Source organism: Nelumbo lutea, chromosome 6 (assembly GCF_056320005.1).
Source record: "Nelumbo lutea isolate HS-2025 chromosome 6, American lotus-T2T, whole genome shotgun sequence".
NCBI classification, from domain to species: Eukaryota; Viridiplantae; Streptophyta; class Magnoliopsida; order Proteales; family Nelumbonaceae; genus Nelumbo; species Nelumbo lutea.
In genome coordinates this window covers 31,733,890-31,753,778 of record NC_142689.1, presented here as the reverse complement: position 1 = coordinate 31,753,778, position 19,889 = coordinate 31,733,890, and the positions used below count along the sequence as shown (strand labels likewise).

At 38.4% G+C, this 19,889-nt stretch overlaps 1 protein-coding gene and 1 pseudogene across 2 annotated transcripts; one reads left to right on the top strand and one right to left on the bottom strand.

Annotated features, from left to right (window-relative positions):
• Positions 1-647: 647 nt before the first annotated feature.
• Positions 648-2,896, bottom strand: LOC148848360 (stellacyanin-like). Its single transcript, XM_088951570.1, has 2 exons — positions 2,630-2,896; positions 648-1,174 (listed from the first exon to the last, which is right to left on the bottom strand). Exons 1-2 carry the CDS (start codon positions 2,793-2,795, stop codon positions 774-776), a joined length of 567 nt encoding a protein of 188 aa, XP_088807696.1. The 5' UTR covers positions 2,796-2,896; the 3' UTR covers positions 648-773.
• A 1,780-nt stretch (positions 2,897-4,676) lies between these two features.
• LOC148848359 (nuclear intron maturase 2, mitochondrial-like) lies at positions 4,677-16,880 on the top strand (annotated as a pseudogene). Its single transcript, XR_016100317.1, has 7 exons — positions 4,677-6,935; positions 7,028-7,111; positions 7,261-7,298; positions 11,804-11,912; positions 12,758-12,831; positions 15,626-15,664; positions 16,567-16,880. The product of XR_016100317.1 is annotated as a nuclear intron maturase 2, mitochondrial-like (transcript).
• Positions 16,881-19,889: the final 3,009 nt, after the last annotated feature.

Here is a 19,889-nt window from a genome sequence, read left to right as displayed (position 1 = left end):
TGAGGGCAGTCGGATTGCGCCGAATCGGGGAGCTCCAGCATTCTCTAAGTCACCGGCCGCCTACTAGGCAGTTCGCCACCAAGTAGTTTGCCACCAGGCAATTCACCACCAGGCGGTTCGCCACCAAGTAGCCACCAGGCAATTCGCCACCAGGCAGTTCGCCACCGAGCAGCTCACCACCGGGTAGTTCGCCCCCAAGCAGTTCGCCCCCAGGTAGTTCTCCACCGAGCAGTTTGCCAGTAGGCAGTTCACCACCAAGTAGCTCATCACTAAGGCACGCCACCACCGGGTCAAACAACGAGATACTTAATCAAAAAATTTTACATCACAAAACATTGTTATGTGGCAAAAAACGATCACATCACCTACCATATGCATTTCATTTCAACTCCTCTAGATATAGAGGCTTATAGTAGTTTATCATACTTCAGAATTGATGATGCATGGTTTAAGTTCAGGCCTTGAAATTCCTCTTGGTGGGGCCTCTTTGTTTGAGACCCCAACTTGATTCAAGTACAGCAGTGGCAATATTACATATATCTTATCACCATTGTGGATTATTGAGTCCTATTGAGTAATTGTTTTGGTTAATGCGACACGAGTACCCCACATAGACAATTCATCTGTCCCTTCTGATGGACCATAGCTTACCAACCAACCGATCGATTAATTAATTAATCAGATATTTAGAGATTCATCCATTATTAGGAAGAGCTGAAACCTATATACACATTCAGACCCCCCTCATCTCAATGATTCATTAAACCAATGTATTAAATACTTACAGAAAGTGTTCCCAAGAAACTGAGACAAGCTATTATAAGGGAGTGCTTTCCCCCATGAACGAACCCAGTTGAAGTAGGAACAGGGATGCTGTTGGTTTTGGAAGAAGGAGGTGGAAGAGAAGATGGGATTTCTGGTTCAGACCCTGCTGAGGCTTGAGGTGCGCCGGCCGGAGAACTCACGGCCTGATCCCCTACGACATTGACCTGAAGCTTCATCCCACCTAGGCAATGCAGCTTGTTTCCGCATGCGAAGTATCTCTGGCCGGGGCTCGTCAAAGGAATAGAAGTATTCCCGTTGCTGCTTATTTGTAGAGGATTGCCCACGTTACATCCATCGAAGTTGTCCTTGGTCAGTTCCACCACGCTGTGGTAGGACGAGTATTGGAACACTGAGGCAAAACGAAAGACTAATTAGAATGTGTTTGGCTTGCAATTTTGGCCCATGGATTTGTACGCCTTTCATGGGCCTTCTTTGGCCCCACTTTAGGGGTTTATGTTGAGATCATGACTATTTGGGTTTGGGTTGGAGTCAACAAGGTTGTGGGTTTCCTAGATTCTTTCAGTTCCGGGGAAGTGAGATATTGTTAGTTGCTACATCCCTGTCATTTCAGAAGAGCCTTCTTTTTGCCTTTTCACAGTTGGTGATTCTGACCAAATTGTATATCAGAGAATCATGAAAAGCTTTTTTTTTTTTTTTTTCGGTTTAGTTTGTTTTGTTTGTCTGTCTATTATTAAAAAAAAATCTAGCATTCATCGCCAAAAGAATGAATATTTATTAGCTAGCATCTGAAGGGCATAAATTCTACCAAGAAAATAAAAGAAGTGCATAAATTTATAATAAAGTGTGGATGGGTGGCCGATCCAATCCATTTAGGCCACCCAATACACCCTTTACATATAGCAGGTTTGAAATGTGTTTATTGGGTTAATTAGGTTGGGTAATAGGTATCCATTGGTTGGATTGCAGGCACTCACAGACAGAACTGATATTCCTTTACCCTGATTGTCTCTCTTCTCTCTCATAATCGAAGAGTATCCGGGGTAAGTGTGGTTGGGTTGGGTTGGGTCAGAACCATTTAGCTACAAGTCAGTGGGCTCTAAATGGGAGGGTTGTGGCTCAACCTCCTCAAACCCCTCCTTTTCCAATTTTTAAGTAAGCAAAAATGGAGGTAGAAATAGGACTCTTAGAATTTCAAGAAGTAAGTTCTGTCTTTTATTAACATCAGAATGCTAGTTAATACATTTCTTGGATTTCTTCTCCCTACATACAAGGTGGAACTCATAAATAGACGTATTCAACTTGGGCGAGCTCAGATTGAGCTTTTGTCAAAATTTAAATGAGCCCGGCCGAAAAAGTGTAAAGTGCTAATTCGGGCCAACTCAAATTGTACCTCTAGGGACATGTTCCAGGCCATTTTCATCAATGGACTGGACTAGTTCAGATGCAGTATATATAGTCATATAGGTATAGAAAAGTCCCAACCAATGCTGAAACCAAGCTGGGTTGAGAATTGAGATTGGTTCACCTTAATTTGGATGAGTGAAAAGTGAAAACCCAGGTGGATCACCTAGTTAGGACTTGGGAAACGACCTTAACCAAAGTAACCAAACAATAAACTGGTAGGTAGGTTCTGGGTAGTGGATGGGGTCAAGAAGCAACAACCTGATGTAGATAATGGGCCCATCTGGGCCCAAGTGGGGCCCAGGTGTTTAATATCAAATGGCTGCAATGCTATTTGTCATTTGAAACCAGGGTGTATATTTATCTAAACCAATAAATATAGAATCAAAAGAAATCAGTAGAGTAAGAGAGGAAGATAAAAGAGAGGAGAAATTTCACTTACAAAGAACATCTCCCACCTTGAAAGTCTTGTCAATGGTCCATGAATCAAGACTGGAGCTTATGTCCCAACCAGCGCTATCCCCCACAGTGTACAGAGTAGCAGAACATGTGAGCAGAAAGCAAAGGCAAGAGAGAGTGTAAAAGAGGAGAAACTTAGCCATGACCATGAGGATAGAGGCAGAATTGGGCAGGATCGTGATATATACGAGAGAGGTTTGGGCCTTGGGCCTTGTGTGGGAGAGAGTAGATGACCTAACTTCATATCAAGCATAACAAACCAGCATAGCCTTTGTTCTGTAAGAAACCTCATTTGAAAGTTTGTTTCAACAGATGAGGCCGAGTGGGAGTCTAGATTGAGATTGATTGCGTCCCATTGTGATCAAAGTCTTACCTGTAGACATTTTCAATTGTGGCTGGTTGTTTACCATATACAACCAAATTGGCAAAATTGATGGTGGGTTGTTGCCCAACTGTCCTTTTGGAGATGAGATTAGGGGACCAGGGGAGCCGTGGTCCATGGTCCCCCACCCCCCCACACCTTTTCCCCTATAATCTCTATGCTTGGCCCATTCATGTCTACTTGCTTCTTGCCCTCTCTTTTCCATCGTTGCCTTCATCCCAATGACTTACCCAACTTCACTCACCCCCTCCTCTAGTGATGCAAACGGATCGGATCAAGTTTGAATCTAATACGATAATATTAAGTGTAGACTTGATTCGATCAGATCTCATAAATATGGATTTGAATTCAAATCCGATAAGAAAATTGGATATTCGTATCTGATCCGATTTGATTTAATTTCAAAAAATAATAATAAAATATTAAAAAAACTAAAATATAACAATTTAAATAAAGAAAAAAATACAAGTATTTTTTCAACTATTTTCATCATGTATATACATGTTTTTTGTAAAAAAATTCATAAAAATACAATATAAATAATATATTAATAAATGAATAAATGACACACACACACACACACACACATATATATATATATATATATATATATATATATATATATATATATATTTTTTATATTGGGTCGGGTGGCCCGACCCCCTAGACGGGCTTGAACATGCTTATAGGCCCACGGGTTTAAATTCGTGCCAAAAAGCCCGTCTCGCAATAAATTCGAGCCGGGCTCGGGTTTTGTCAAAATAGCCCGGCTCGAGCCTGGCCTGACCCGACCTAATATTAAACTTAAAAATTAGTTATGTGTTTATGTCCATTTGAATAAATTTTTTGATTTAAGAAAGTAAAATTGTGTTTTAAAGTATAAAAGAAAGGGAAAAATATCATCTTGTAGGCCCATTGTTCATTTAAATAGAAAAAAAAATACTATCTGAATTTTTAATTCTAATTTGAATAAGGATAATTGTTTTTTTTTTCAATTAGGTTGGGCTTCGGGCTCGGGCTCGGGTTTCGGGCTTTTTACCAGACCCGGGATCGGGCCCAAGTTATAGGCCCGTTAGTCGGGCCAGGCCGGGCTCGGGCTCGAGCCTAGTATATTTTCATTAGTGACAAATAAAAGACCGGCCCGAGCCCGATCCGGCCCGGCCCATGAACAGGTCTAATCCCATCCGACCCGTTTATCCCTAATTTACCCTAGACATAGAAAGAACATCAAGGGCGAGACAGGAACGAGCTCCTCAAAAATCGCACCTCACGGGAATATCTCCCGTGTATTGGGGAGATGTTCCTAACATACTGTTGGATGGGGCTGTGAGGTGCATTCTGTGAGAAGCAGATCCCAATCGACGGGAACTTGTCACCCTTCTCTCTTGCTTTGCCACTGGAAAGTTCTCTAACAGTATAGCGCTGGAAGTTGGCTGAAGAGTCGAAACAGAGAGGTTACAGAAGGAATAAAAGAAAGTAAAAGAGGTTACAGTAGCTTGCAAGCAATACGGTCGGAGTTCGAAGGATTCTACCAAGTTGGAGTCTGACCTTTTTAGGCGAAAAAATTTATGGCTTTGATTGCAGAGTCTCCATTCGGATGGTAATGAGTTTGCTTCAAACAAAGCAAGAACTCAATTCCAGTAATCTCAGTTTTCTGCTTCGTTTTATTGAACCAATCTCTTTAGTGTATCGTTTTTACTTGAACGGTTCACTCCAGTCTTACCTAATAATGGCATGAACTCGTAAACCCTTCCACACGCGATACATCAAGCCCTGGCTATGTTCGGTCGAAGGTTCCTCATTAAATCCACTGGTTTCATAACCAGCAGAACCTCTTTGTCGAGACGCAGGAATCCCCTTACTACTAATGGCGTTGCGTGTTTTAGATTTCTATCGGTTGTGGCCATGCAGCGGCGAATGCCTGACCCAGATGATCCGTACACCTTAATGAAGGAGGACGGGGTTGCAGTCTGCTTGGAGATGTGGATAGAGAGTTTCCGGGAACCTGGTAAGACTGTAACCAATCTCACGTTCTACCTTCGGCGTTTTGAATTGTGGGTTTTGGCTTACCAGAAAGTCTGTGCTGATGAAACGGGTTCCTACATGCCACGAAGTGCAATACAGAAATCGGATTGGAAGATTTGTTAGCACTTAGGAATGCCGTTCTAGATGCCAGTTTTAAATGGGGAGCCAGGTTGGATTTCTTCATTCGATCTCCAAAGGATAAAACTGATCTTGAATCTCTATCAAAGCGGAAAATCAGGGCCATTCTAACTACCACTCAGCCAACCTCTTTCCAAGATAAAATTGTGCAAGAAGTTCTGTTGATGATATTGGAGCCCATTTATGAGGCTCGATTCTCGCAGAAGTCATTTGCATTCAGACCAGGCAGGAATGCCCACACTGTTTTACGTATTATCAGGCGGAGTTTTGCAGGTTATCTCTGGTACATCAAAGGAGACTTGAGCACAATATTAGATGGTTTAGAAGTGGGGATGGTGATTAGTGCTCTTGTGAGAGATGTTAGAGACAAGAAGGTGATTGATTTAATTAAGTCGGCGCTTGTTACACCAGTGATAACAAGTCGAGTTGATGAAGGTGAGAAAAAGAAGAAGAAGAAGAGAAAGTATCAGAAGAAGAGGGTGTTAGCAGAAGATGAGCCAAAGCCTGATCCTTACTGGTTAGAGACTTTCTTTGGTTTTGCTCCAGAGGAGGCAGGGAAGTTGCCCTCTTGGGGACACTGTGGAATTCTTAATCCCCTTCTGGCAAATATCTGTTTGGATGAATTAGACCATTGGGTGGAGGGTAAAATCAAGGAGTTCTATCGTCCATCAAAGAATGATGTGATATGGAATAGTCAAGATGGGGAAGTGGAACAAGGTAATACATCATGGCCTGAGTTTGTCCCTACAAGTGGGCCTGATAAGATTAGGAAGGTGGATTACATCCGTTATGGGGGACACATTTCGATTGGGGTGCGAGGCCCAAGGGCAGATGCAGCGACTTTGAGGGAGCAATTGATTGAGTTTTGTGATCAGTAGTATCTCCTGAAGCTTGACAATGAGAGCCTACCTATTGAACACATAACTAAGGGTGTTATGTTTCTTGACCATGTTTTGTGCAGGTGTGTTGTGTATCCAACACTTCGATACACTGCCACTGGTGGAAAGGTTATCAGTGACAAGGGTGTGGGGACCCTTCTCTCAGTAACAGCAAGCTTGAAGCAATGCATTAAGCAATTTAGAAAGTTAGGGTTTTTGAAGGGGGATAGGGATCCTGACCCACAACCTTGTTTCAGAATGTTTCATGCCACACAAGCTCACACAAATGCACAAATGAACAAGTTCCTTTCAACAATGGTGGAATGGTATAGATATGCAGACAATGGTAAGAAGGTTGTGAACTTCAGCTCTTACATCATAAGGGGGTCATTGGAAAAACTATATGCTGCAAAATATAAATTGCGCTCACGAGCAAAGGTGTACAAGATTGCATCACAAAATCTCAGCCACCCATTGAAGGAGAAAAAAGGTCAGTCCCCAGAATACCATAATCTACTAAGGATGGGTCTCGTGGACTCCATTGATGGCCTTCAATACACCCGTATGTCTCTTGTGCCTGAGACTGATTACACCCCTTTTCCAAGTGGTTGGAGGCCTGAGCATGAGAAAGTTTTGCTTGAATATATAAGGCTCGAGGAACCAAAGACTCTGGAGGAGCTAAGGGGTTGCCTTAGAGATCAAGGTCTTATTTCACCACAGGATTACATATCAATGCTTGTATGGAACTACAAAAGGAATGCTATCATGGTAGAGCCACTTCCTGTGACTGAAAGTGGTGACAACAATGTTTAGAGAACTGAAGAGGTGTTGTTGGCCTCGACTGAGAGCTTAAGTGGTAGGATGAGGTAAGAGGCCAGTGAAGAAAGATATTGGGCTGCACATATTTAAGAAGTCAAATTTGTTTTCTGTGCTTGAAACGATCAGCAATGTTTTGTAGATGGATCTGCACAGGTCAACAAAAGAATGACAGACATTGTCTCTACAATGAAAAGATTGCATCACTCTTGAATCTACCCAACAGGTATAAGGAAATGGCTTGTAAAATTTTAAGTATATCATTCAAGTTGTAGAATTATGGTGGGTTCCATGATATTTGTTTCAAATGCTAGTTGTTTATTATTTTACCATGCCATCTCTAATGAAGTTTTCACTCTTGTTCTTTTCTTGCAGAGTTTTCTTTGGTTGGGTTTCTACTTGCATATATTCAGGTTTACCTTTATTTTGCAATGCTTCTTGTAATTTATGCTTTTGAAACTTATAAATGCTGATGTAAATCCTCTATGGTGTCTCTGCATGTTAATTCTTTCTAGTCCTATAATATTTTTCTAGATCTCAAGCATTTTACATGTAAATTGTAGATTAGGTAAAATGAGTGTTCTAGCTGAGTTGTTATTAGTATTTCTTTTGAGACGATTGATAGAAAAGTTCATAGAGAAGAAGAAAGATCTTCATATGGTGTTCATCGATCTAGAAAATGGCTTATGATAGAGTTCTTGGAGAGATCATATGGTGGGTCTTGGAAAAGAAAGGGGTTCAAAATAGGTATATATCCTAATTAAGCATTTGTATGAGGGGGCAACAACCAATTTTATAACCATAGTATTCAAGGCGATTAGGTGATTTTGGGCGACATTGGGGTGCCTAGTTGCTTATGTGATGACTAATGACTGTGATGCCTAGGCAATAAGAATTTTATATTATAAAAAACTAATTGGCTAGTTCCTTGGTATTAAATTTCTTCTAAAAACGTGGCAAATCATCATATCTAAAAAAATCTTTTACATATATTAATTTCATTATTTTCAAAAATAATACTACTATAATATGTATTTAATAGAGCAATTTCATATGAATTAATAGCTAAAGAAAGCTATTAACTTTATATGATAAATATTCAAGATAGAAGGTAAAATAGAAAAAAATAGAGATGAAATTTCTATTTTATTTGATTGAAGAATGAGTGTGTGTGTGGGGGGGGGGATAACTTCTCTAATAAATGATATTGTATAAGCCTATAAGGCACCCACCTTGTCGTTTTCGTTGCCTAGTTGCTATAAATTAAGTTGTTTGGGCGAGGCACCTAGCGAAGGGCACCAAGTCGCTTAGGTGATGTGTAGGCGGGTGCCTAGGCAACACCTTGACAACTATAGTTAGAACATCAATGGGAGAGACTTCAGATTTTACAGTTACGATGAGTCTTCACAAAGGTTCAACACTAGGGATGTCAATGGGTCGGGTTAAGTGGTAAACCCAGCTTGACCCGACCCTATAGGGTTGGGTTAGGGTCAAACTATTTGGCTTTAAGGTCGGCTTAAGGTTTTGATTCTTCAATCCGGGTCGGGTTCTGGTTTTGGCTGACCTGCCCCGCTGGGTCATGATACCTTGCATATATAAAAGGTATTCTTGTAACTTTTTGACTTCAAACTCTATAGTTTTAAAGTTTAAGATCCCATGCATATCCCATGGTGAGGATTACAGCCATTTGCTAATTTCCTGTACTGTTATACTTGGTTATAAGGAATGAAAGTGGCTCTGTAGCTCTTCTATTTTTAGGGCCATCAGGTGAGGGGGACTCCACGAGGGCAGAACTATTAGCTGCAGTACAAGGGGTACAGCTTGCTGTACAGATAGGTGTGGAGCAACTACTTATAGAAGGTGATTCTAAGGTGGTTGTGGGGTGGTTACAGAATCCAGAGACTGCAGTTTGGTGCTTCAGAAATGAACTTAGAAGATTCAAATGCTTGACGAGAAACTTGTATGTTAGAATACAATGGGTAGGGAGATCTGCGAATTCTATGGCTGACTGCTTAGCCAAGCAAGGGGCAACGGGGGAACATTTGTATTGGGCTCAGCTGTAATCCTTTTTAGTGTTTGATAGGTTGGAGAGGTCGCAGCTTGTGCCTCTCCAAGTGTCTTCTATAATAGTTGCTCTTGATTTCTTCTTCTAATAAATTCTTCGTTTATCAAAAAAAGTATTGATGTATTGGTGTATGAGTCCGGATCTGCTCCTCACACCAACTTCAAAGCATGTTCCTGCCACAGATCAGGAACAACTCCCATACTTGTACGTATGGGATGTGGCTGTGTTACAACGCCCACTGTATCATTGGCTGTGTTACATATCTTGATATTGACCAAGGATTATGGTATGAGGCATGCTCAATTTCCAAAAAAGAAAGTTGTAGCATTTGAAAACACTTTTGCTTGTACCAGTTGTAACATAAAAGTCTCATCTACTACACCTAGGTAATGTCTTTGCTTTACACATCCATTCATATTATTATCAGTGTGGATGACCTATAACATGCTTCTCTAGGTACAAATTGTCAATTAAATTTGAGGATAGAACTGCATCAAGGCTCTTCATAGTATTTGGTAAACAAGATTTATTCTTGCTTGGTAGACCTGTTTCTGAAACAAAGGCCATTCTCTCACAAGTATGCATGGCCCAATCATTAGTCATAAAAATATATACGAAAAAATAGAGATCTTACAAACTTTTCATGTCTTTACAGGATTCTTTAGGCAAAAAACATAATGAGCTAATATACTCATGCATTAGGATGTCATATACAATAGTTGTTGATCAGCCCAAACTGTTTCCTCTGGTCGTTATCCTCATTACACAAGTGCAGTGGGAAGAAGAAAGCCGAAGATTGCTATCTGAAATTCAAAAGATGTTGGGGCAACATGGGCATTCAGCATTTTCTAATATATACTTAAATATTCCATTCGATGTTCTTTTTGTATTCAACTTCCCTTGTACTACAGGATTTCTTGCGCAAAATACACGTATTGTGGCTCAAAGGAAGTGGTTCATATGAATCACCCATGCTTAACCACAAATACACAAACCTATACATGTTCTTCTTGATGATAAAAAAATATTCTTCCTTGTGCTACAATTTTATTTGGTGCATACCCTAAGGAATTGAGTTACTGCTTTGTTTCAATTTTATTAATTTGTATTTTTTAAAATTCTCCTATTGTAACTTAAAGAGGATATGTGGTTGAAAGGTTGAATGACATACAACCATGCTTCAAACTGTTGTGTTCTTTCTCCCCTCTGAGAACCATTTTGGAATTTGTGTAGTTTATATTGCTAAAATCTTCTTTTCTAGAAATATTTGGCTGCACTTGTTTCAGTGTCATATGGGTGAAAACTTGGTTTGCACTGTAAAAGGTGTAGAAATAAAGCTGAATACTTCACAATGAAATTCTTTTAGCTATTTTATAATGAAACAAATGGAGACATGGATGATGAAGGGATCCAGTGGAATTGCTATTTTATATATAAACTAATTTCTTTTCATTCTATACTGTTTCTACTACAGAGAACCAAGAATTGGGACTGCCTAAAGATGGAATTGCTATCAATCAACCATCCCTCAAACCGAAGAATTGGCATTGGTGGCTCTTAGTGGCACTAAACACTGCCTTTCTTCTGATTGGCCAATCTGCCATCATTGTTCTAGGAAGGTTCTACTATGACCAAGGTGGAAATAGTAAATGGATGGCCACACTTGTCCAAACTGCATCATTTCTAATCCTCCTCCCATTGATTCTCTTGTCATCCTCCCATTATCCTTCCACAACTTCTACCAACTCTGCACAGCCTTCTATTGTTACTATTGTTGTAGTCTATCTGTTCCTTGGCATACTTATAGTTGGTGACAACATGCTGTACTCAGTTGGGCTCTTGTACCTTTCTGCCTCAACTAATTCCATCTTTAGGCAGTCCCAATTCTTGGTTCTCTGTATTTTCTATGTAGAGTGCAAAACCTTGTATTTTGTATTATTTTGTATGTATTTATACTGTACATATTTGTATTTGTATCTAAATTGAGACTTAAGGGAAAACTACGCATGTCCTAACACAATCTTTATTTTTTCATTTCTCCTCAGGTAAGTCGCTACAAAGAGTGTTAGCTTTATGTATTTAAATAGATAAACATGATCTTTTTAAATAGAATCACCAAATAGTTTCTCCTTGGGAGGCCCTGCTTTGTGCATTTTTCTCTAATTTCTCACTGTAATAAAAAAAGAAAAAAAAAAAACACTGAAGCATCTCTCTCTCTCTCTCTCTCCATAGACTCGTCAGTTATCTCATTGATGTTAGTTTGTTTTGCCTTCAGCTTAGAATCATCAATACAATGCTGATACAAATAACTAAATAAGAAGAAAAGCCCTAGATTGCCAACAACATGGCCACCACCTTCACCCCATCCATCTTGTCATGGAAAACTATCACAGCAGCAATGAGAACAAGAGGCAAAGCTAAAGTACTAATTACGTTGGAAAAGAGAGATGACACCACAAAAATCAAACCCACAACCCCAACAGAGCAAATCTTCCGAGAGACAGCTGTCCAAACCAACTCACGTAATATATTTTCCCCTTGCCAAATTGGTCCATTTCTTCCTTCAAGCCCCTCCATTCGTTGATGGACTACTCAGATGTAGCTCTTCTTTTCGTCTTAAATATATTTTTGTTTTTTTTTTTTCTATGGGGTCCTATTCATTTTTTGGTCCTGCACTCGTAAGTATCTATCTCTTTCTCCCCTCTTAACTTTTTTCAGTTTTGGTATTATCTGGTTTTGTTAACGACACTGACAAGTAATCTTAACCTGGTGGATTTTCTCTCATGCTTACTAACTTCTTTGTTCTGATAATTTTCATGGACGATGCTGGTTCATTTTTGATGGCTGGAATAGAAATATCTATCAGACTGCTCCTTAGAAGGGAAATGCAGACCACTGCATGTGAAATTGCAAATGGAAGCTATGTTCCCATTATCCAAACTAAACAAGAAGCCATGCACAGGTATTTCCTCCAATCATGATTGTTGTTAACGTTTTGTTTTTTTTTTTAATTTCATAATTGCATGGATCCTGTTTCTGCCTAAAAAAAGTTTTTTCCTGTACCGAGCTTTATAGTTTCTGTGGGTAATGTGCTATGTTTTGCAACTAAGCAAGGTGCTACCCAGAAATGCAGCTTCAATTTCTAAACAGGATTCAATGTGCGCTGACTTGTCAAAAATGCTCTTTTTTATTGCATAACATTTAAATTCTTTGAGGATGTTTAGTTACTTTAGTATTCAGAAATGAAGTAGCTAGTTTGTTTTGTTTCCCCAACTTTCTAACTATTCAAGCACATACATGCACATATCACATTTTTTTTTTCACATAGCTCATACTGCACTAACTGTGGAGCCTAGTCACTCAGAAAAAATTCTGAACTGCAGTGAAAATAATGTATATATGTTAAGTATATAAATTTATATATACATGCACATATCACATTTTTACATCTCAAGGACACTTATCACATATTTGATACCTTGATTAATTTTGTCTCTTGCAAGTGAAAGTGTCTTGGTTTCAGTTTCATGGAGGAGATATAGTGTGCCTGTTTCCCACTTATATTTTTACAGTGGATTTTCATTGAATGAGGTGTCCCCATATGAGAGGTGCACCTCACACTGTAATCTGTTTACATCTTTGTCCCTCCATCTTGTCATTAAGTTGCATATGACGCAAATTCATTGGTTCTGCCCCTTGTGTAAGTTGTCCCTTATTGAATCATAACCATTTACTACATTTGTAGGCAGTTTAGTTAGTAGATTCCACTACAATGCAATAATGTTGTGATTGCTTATGGTTTGACAGGTTTTGGGTAGGGTAGATGCTCTGAGGAAGAAGATACAATCTGTTGGAAAGGAACATGCCTCTCTTGTGCTAAGGTTGGAATTCTGTTAGCCTAAAGCTGGATGCTATTTCATCACATTATGTTGTCTTTTTGACATCTTAATTGTAGATCAGTGACTTATTTTAGATGCAGTGCTTAGCTTGGAGAAGATGCTTTTTAACTGTATGGAATTTTATCCCAATCTCTTGCCATGAAGAACTAATTTTGTTGCCTCTGTTTGGTATCTTAAAAGTTTGCCAATGCGTTGGTCATGCATCCATGCAGTCTGCTTTTTGTATTATTCTGTCCTTTAGATTTGTAGGGTGTCTCGTTTGAATTATCTAGGTATTAAACAAGATTAGTAGGTCTCATAATAGTTGATTTGTGGATGGATTTGCATTGTTTATCATGGTTTATTTCAGTTTCCCAAAATGGAAGCGGAGGTGTAGTTGGGGCAGCATTTTTAGAATCCTCTTTACAACAATGTTACCCGAACTTAAACTCATAAGAAATCTCAAGACTGGATCTAATCTTGTCTTCTAACCCCAAAACAGATGACTAATGCTGAATGAATGCAAACATGCAAGCATTAATTGAAGCTGGAGTTGCTAGAGAGTTTTCTGTTGAAATTCTACTTTTTATTTGACTGCTGCCTCATAAGTAATTAACAAGAACAATTTGCAGAGATATGATAATGCTTTAACAGAAGGATGGCCTTTCCGCTATTGGCAAATCAATTTCAAGCTACTGGAACCTGGACAAAGGATCCAAAAATCATTAAGTTGTAGCAAAAGAAATGGTTGCTAGCTTCCTTGCACTAAGCAATTAACCAAGAGGAAATTGAACCATGAAATTAAACATGCTAGAAAATTTGTTATTGAAGCCTTACTTTTTCTGGTCCGATGTACCTCATAAAATCATTTCTTGCAAAGGTTAGGATCATTGTTGAACAGAATGATCTGAAATACTGTTGGAATATCAAGTTGAAGATGTTAGAAGAAGATAGAAGAAAGGACAAGTTGAAAAATAGAAGAAAAATCAATAGCTTCTTTTTCCACTATAATGAACAATGTGGAGATTGAACAACTTCCTATCTTTCCCATGCATCATGTACTATGAGAGGCAGGGCTTTATCCATATCAAAAGATTTGTCTTCTACACGTTTCTAGAATAAAGACTATGTCCTTTCCTTAAGAATAGACACTTTTATGATAGTGTCCATATTGTTAACACTAGTGAGGTAACACCTCGTGCCTCCTCTTAGGGGGCTTCATGCTTGTACTTTTTCTATCTCTACTCAATAAAATACCACCCATTCATAAAAAAAAAAAACACACTAGTTTGGAAGAGAAGAAAACGTGGGATTGTTCTTCAAAGAGATTCCAAGTTAGGTGGAGAAATTGCTGAGATTGAGTTTGGAAAAATCCTTGGTTGTCATATATCTGATTGAAGAGTACCACGAAAGCAGATCTAGTTCTCTTGAATCATTCTATTACCTTTTTTTTTTTTCATGTGGACAGCAAGTCTTAATAACATTTTGAGAATTCGTAATATAATTTCATGAGGAGGGATGATAAAGTGCAAATGTGTTGTAGGCATTTACAACTTAAGAAGTGGTCTACCTAATAAATCCCTGTCCTTTTTCACTGAAATTGCATTTTCACTTCATTAGGTCTCTTTGGTAAATAATGTGCAATTCTGAGGGTTTAGTTCCCTAGTTTAGACCTGGCTACAGAGGACTTTAGCAAGAGGAGAGAATTTATTGATATTTATAGTATATTGGTGCCTATGAAAAGAATACAGCTACAGTATTCTTGTGGGCTTCCCTGACTGCAGTTTCAAATAGGACTGCAACTCAGGTCAGGCCACCAGCTTGTGGGCTTCCCTAAACCTGTACAAACATGCATGCATAAAATATGTTAGTTACATTTGCATGTATGTGAAAGATAGGTATTTAAGTAATAGTATATATCACTACAAAAATACTGTTCAATATTAAAATTTAAAAATAAATTCTTAGTATTGAAAACAGGCTTGTTTTGTACGTATATCTATAAATGTGTATGTATGCTGTATGCACACATCACCACAGTTTTAAGATTGGCTGGCGGTGGTGACTAGAGAGAGGAGATGCTGGGGTAGATGGTGTAGTTGATGCTCTAGCCAGACAAAGGGTGAATAGGGCTGCTTTATTTTGGGGGGAGGTACCAAGGGGAACCTAATGTAGGAGATGCTGGGGTAGATGGTGTATGCTCATCTACTTTATATTATAAATTTGTATGTTCTGTTCTATATCTTTATATTTGTTTTTTTATTGTTACCGATCAAAAAACTGATTTTGGAATAATGAATCTTATGGTTGAGGAATTGAGGTTGAAGGTGGCTTCAAGTTAGCTTTCTTTTCTTATAAGGAGATGGTTAATGCCTTCAAATTTCTATCTTTGGTGTGTTGTTGGGTGTTGGATTTTGGTATCTTTGAATTTATTGTTTTCTATCTTCTTTTTGGGTGATTGGCGACCCTTTGGAGACACTAAATGATTAGCATGTATTGGAAAACAAAATTATATTTATGAGAAGTTGCCTTACCACTTGGGTTATTCATTTATGCTTCTTGCTTGTATATTGATTAAATATCAAAAGAACCATCAACTTTTGAATATATGCTATATGATTGAATGTTTTTCCCCCACTATTGAGGAGGGCTCTTATATCAATTTGGCAATTTGCCCTTAAGTTTCCATCTTTTTTCTAGAAATAATAATAGAAGAAGAGTGTATATGATGTTAATTCATCACTTGTAGTATTCAAAAAGAAAAGTTTTACTAAAGTTGCCTATTAAATGTTGCCAGTCCTTATCAAAGCTTGAAGCAGAGGAGAGACTCAGTGAGGTTGGTATTTTTTTGCATGTAGAATACCCCATGCTTTTCTCTATCCATGTAAAGTATTTTTTTTTCCTAAATCACTTTGTTCCATTTACTCTGAGGGGGTGTTCTTTTTTTTGGATTTTGAGAGGGGGAAAAGTTGGTCAATGGGATTTTGGTTTCCATTGACCAAGAATCCCATGTTCTTTTTTCAGATTAATGTGGGAACTAGGGAAAGTTTATTTTCATGCTAGGTGGGTAAATAACTTTCCCACTTGTGGGGAAAGTTCCAACACTTGAATGGGACAAAAATGCCCCTTTTAATAATGAGTTTTTATGGTTAAAATGGTCATTTCCTTTTTTACTTGGGAATAAAAGAACATGGGTAAATACACTTACCTAGGTAAGTGTTTTCCAGGAAATAACTTACCGAAAAGCGAACGAGGCCTGAAGGGTATGAAAAAACTGGAAGAGGTTTTTAAACTTGAAGGGAAGGCTGTGGATGATTTGTTAAACATTGCCAAGGGCCTTATAAAACTTGGATCTTTTGAGAAGGGAAAACAAAAGATGTCATGCACTGTGAGTCCTGTTTCTACAAATGATGCTTATATGTCTCTTATGTTGTGAGCACTTGTCTCTTCGACAAGGATACATGTCAAGGTCACTTAATTGACTTTGGCATCTAGGCAACTGCCCAAGTTATTGTTCTGAGCACCTGTTTGCTATTTGTTTGGGTGCGACTCTCCTAGCATCTCAGAGTACCTCAGTGCCTAGGCAATGCTCTGACAAATGACAAACATGTCCTGATTCTGTTTCCAGTTCTAACTCCTATTTTCTTAAGAAAATCTTATTTTCAGGTGCATTTTATTTGTTAGATTCAAGTTCCTCCTCTCCCCCTCTCTGAAGGACTGATTTGGTATGATTTGCAGACGTTGCGTGTAATGCCAATAGTTGACCTGGAAACACTGACATTGTGTCTAGTTGGAGATCCTAATGTGGGAAAATCATCCCTAGTCCGTATTCTTTCAAAAGGGAAGCCGGAGGTTACTACAGTTCTAAAATGTTATGGTCTTTTGTTGTGCTTCTATTTTGTTACTTCAAAAGCTATTTATGTGCTTTGGGGTAGATAAAAATTAGACTGCATTATAACTAGCAAATTTTTAAGTATTTGTGCGGAAAAATTTTATACATTAACCTGAGAAAGACATGGTTAGCAAAAAGAAAAAAACGAAGCGCAACATTATCAGAGTCTGTTTCACCTAACAGCTTAAGATTTTAGGTTGAATGGTTATTTGACAGTATCAAGCCTGTTTCTATTTTCACCAAGTGGGCTAGTGTTTGATCCTCAGTGCCCCCATTATAATTAATTAAATTTCTGCACAAGGTATGGGCGGGCCTGTGCTTGTCAATGCTCCAAGTCCAATGGGGCATATTAAAGAATAAAAACTTATTTATGGACCTCACCTAACAGCTTAATTTTTTTAGGTTGAACGTTTCCTTAACAAGTAAAGATACTCTTTCTAATTCAGTTTATTGAACTGATGTCTTGATTCTCGTGTGTAGAAAATTGTACATTATTCACATAATATTAATGCATCAATCAATTGAGACTTTGGTCTCACATGATGGTTCCATTGACCACTATGACAACTGGCAAAACTATGATGGGCCAAATTAAGACTGTTGGGCTTCACAGTGCCACATGTTTACCCCTGAATTTGTTTCGCTGGGTGAAGAATTAATGGTTGTGTGTTTGGGATTGATATCTTTCCATACTTTTTCATCTTTGTAGTCTTTTTTTTTTTTTTATATAATTTTGTAACGTGACACGGTCATTCACTTTCTCTACCTAGTAAAGCTAGGGCGGAACTATTATTATTATTATTATTATTATTAATTGGACTCAAGATCTATATATCAATTGGAAGTGGGAATCATATTTCGAGCTCGAGCTCGGTTTGACTATATATTCAATGAGCTTGAGTTCAGCTCGAAAGCTCTAAAATATATATGTATATATACATATATATGATATTTTTTACAATATATAATATATTCTTATATTTAATATATTTCTATAATATAGTATAAGATATAATTTTATATTCTATAATATACACACGTATGTATATATGTGTTAATTGAGCCAAGCTTGCAAGCTTTCGAGCCAAACTTTTTATTGGCCAAACTCGAGCTCGAATAACTAATTGAGCTTACCCCAAGGTTTGAACTCGAATCGAGCCCAAATTATACTATTAGAGCTCGATTCGATTGCAGCCTTACTCCTAGCTATATTGCAAACTGCACCCCTTGAAGGGCAGGGGCCTGAGTAACTAATTGAGCTTACTCCTTATAATCCCTCTCATCCCAAAGGGACCTGAATTGCTTTGGCTACTACCATTAAAATTTAGTTTCATAAAGCCTTCAGGGGGGAGTGCCCAACTCAAACACATCCTCTTCTTAAGGGATGAGGAGCTTGTCACTGCCGCCCAACTCCTCCAAAGATCATCAAAGGAAAATTGATGAAAGAGATCCAAAGATTTCAGCCACAAGATAGTCCTTCAGTTCTTGTAGAATTATCTTCTTCTCTTGGAAAATCCTTGCGTTCCTTTCTTCCCACACTGTCTATATCAGAGCTGCTCTTGCACATCTCCACATCATTCTTCCTCTTCGATGTTGCTGGCCTATTCCATTTGCACCCAAAAATCGAAAAAAGCCAATCCCACAATTTTGCAGTAACTGAACAAGAAATTAGTACATGATAACAGTCCTCACCATGAGACCTGCAAAGAATGCACTAGTTATGAGAGAGACAAAGAAAAGGTTTTCTCTTTTGTAGATTATCCAAGGTGTTTACTTTCATGTAGAACACTTCCCAACAAAATACCGAAACCTTAGGGGGAAGAGGCCTACACCAAACTTCCTTAACGGGAAAATTCTGTTGTGAAGAAGACCCGGCAAAGAGATTTAAAAAGGAAGCACAAGAGAAAATACCGGAGGGCTGAGAAGTCCAAATCCTTTTGTCTAGTTCAGAGGGATCCAAACAAACTTTATCAAGCATACTCAAAAGTTCAATTAGACTCTTAATCTCCTCATCCCTTAACCCTCTACAGAACCCAAAATCCCAAATTGGTGCCATAGGAGTTTCTAAAGGGGAAAAGAGTTTTGGAACAGGTTCTTTTTTGTAATCAGAGAACCATATACAAGGATGGAAAAAGATCCTTCAAAGGAGCTTCTCTGACCCAAGGATCTTCCCAAAAGTGAACCAAATTACCACCACACACATCATACCTGACAAGTTAAGGAATTGAGGAAGAATACTATGAATTGCCTTTCAATGGTGTTGCCAACTTTGCTCATCGAGATACTCTAGCATCCCATATTGACCATGAATACTTCCCATCACCTTGTGCCACAGTCTCGCTCTTCCCTAATAATGCTGTGTTCTTTTGCAAAACTATTCCGTATTCCCAAATCTCCCTCCTCTTTACTCCTACACACCACTTCCCATTTGACCAGATGATCCTTCCTACACTCTCCTGGTTACCAAAGGAATCCCTCATTAATTTTTCTAGCTTCTTGGCTTTCTTAGAAGGAATCCTAAAGACTGACAAGAAGTAGGCTAGGCTGGTAGCAAGGGTGGTTGAGATGTAATTCTTCTTTCAAGAAGACAAACTCTTTTCAAATTTCTCTACAACCGGGCACCAAAAGTTACTCTCTTTATCCTTACGATTTGCCCCTAGCGGGAGTCCTAAATAGGTCATACAAATCGCCAATTGGATCCTTTTTTTTTTCATTTTGATTTTGGTGCTTGGGTTGTACCTCAGTTAATATTTTTTGGTAGCTGCATAGACCTATTTTTGAGGATGGGCTTGTATACTTTTCTTGGGATCTGTTCTCTAAATACAATATCTAGTTGCTGTACTTGTGTTTATGGTATGAGCCAGAGTGGTTAATGCGGATATGTTAGATACATAAGATGGAGTTACATTTGTTGGAGTCTTCTTCGTATTTTATTTTAAACATGTATTTTCAGAATTTATTTTTGTGGTTTATTTACTACAAGGATCCAATAGGATAATGCACAAAACATGTGGACAGAATTCAAGTAGTTATCAACATAGTTTACTTTTGGTATCTCCAATACCCCAGGACTCAATTGCACACATGCTTATTGAAAGCAGGGTTTAACATTTTTGTTGAATGCACTGCAATAGTGCGTTTTGGAATTTGATATAATTTTTAAGCGTAT

Coding starts and splice junctions, on each gene's coding strand:
- LOC148848360 (XM_088951570.1), bottom strand. CDS start 2,795: ATGGTCATGGCTAAGTTTCTCCTCTTTTACACTCTCTCTTGCCTTTGC. Junction 1,175..2,629: donor CAAGGTGGGAGATGTTCTTT/GTAAGTGAAATT, acceptor GTTTTGCCTCAG/TGTTCCAATACTCGTCCTAC.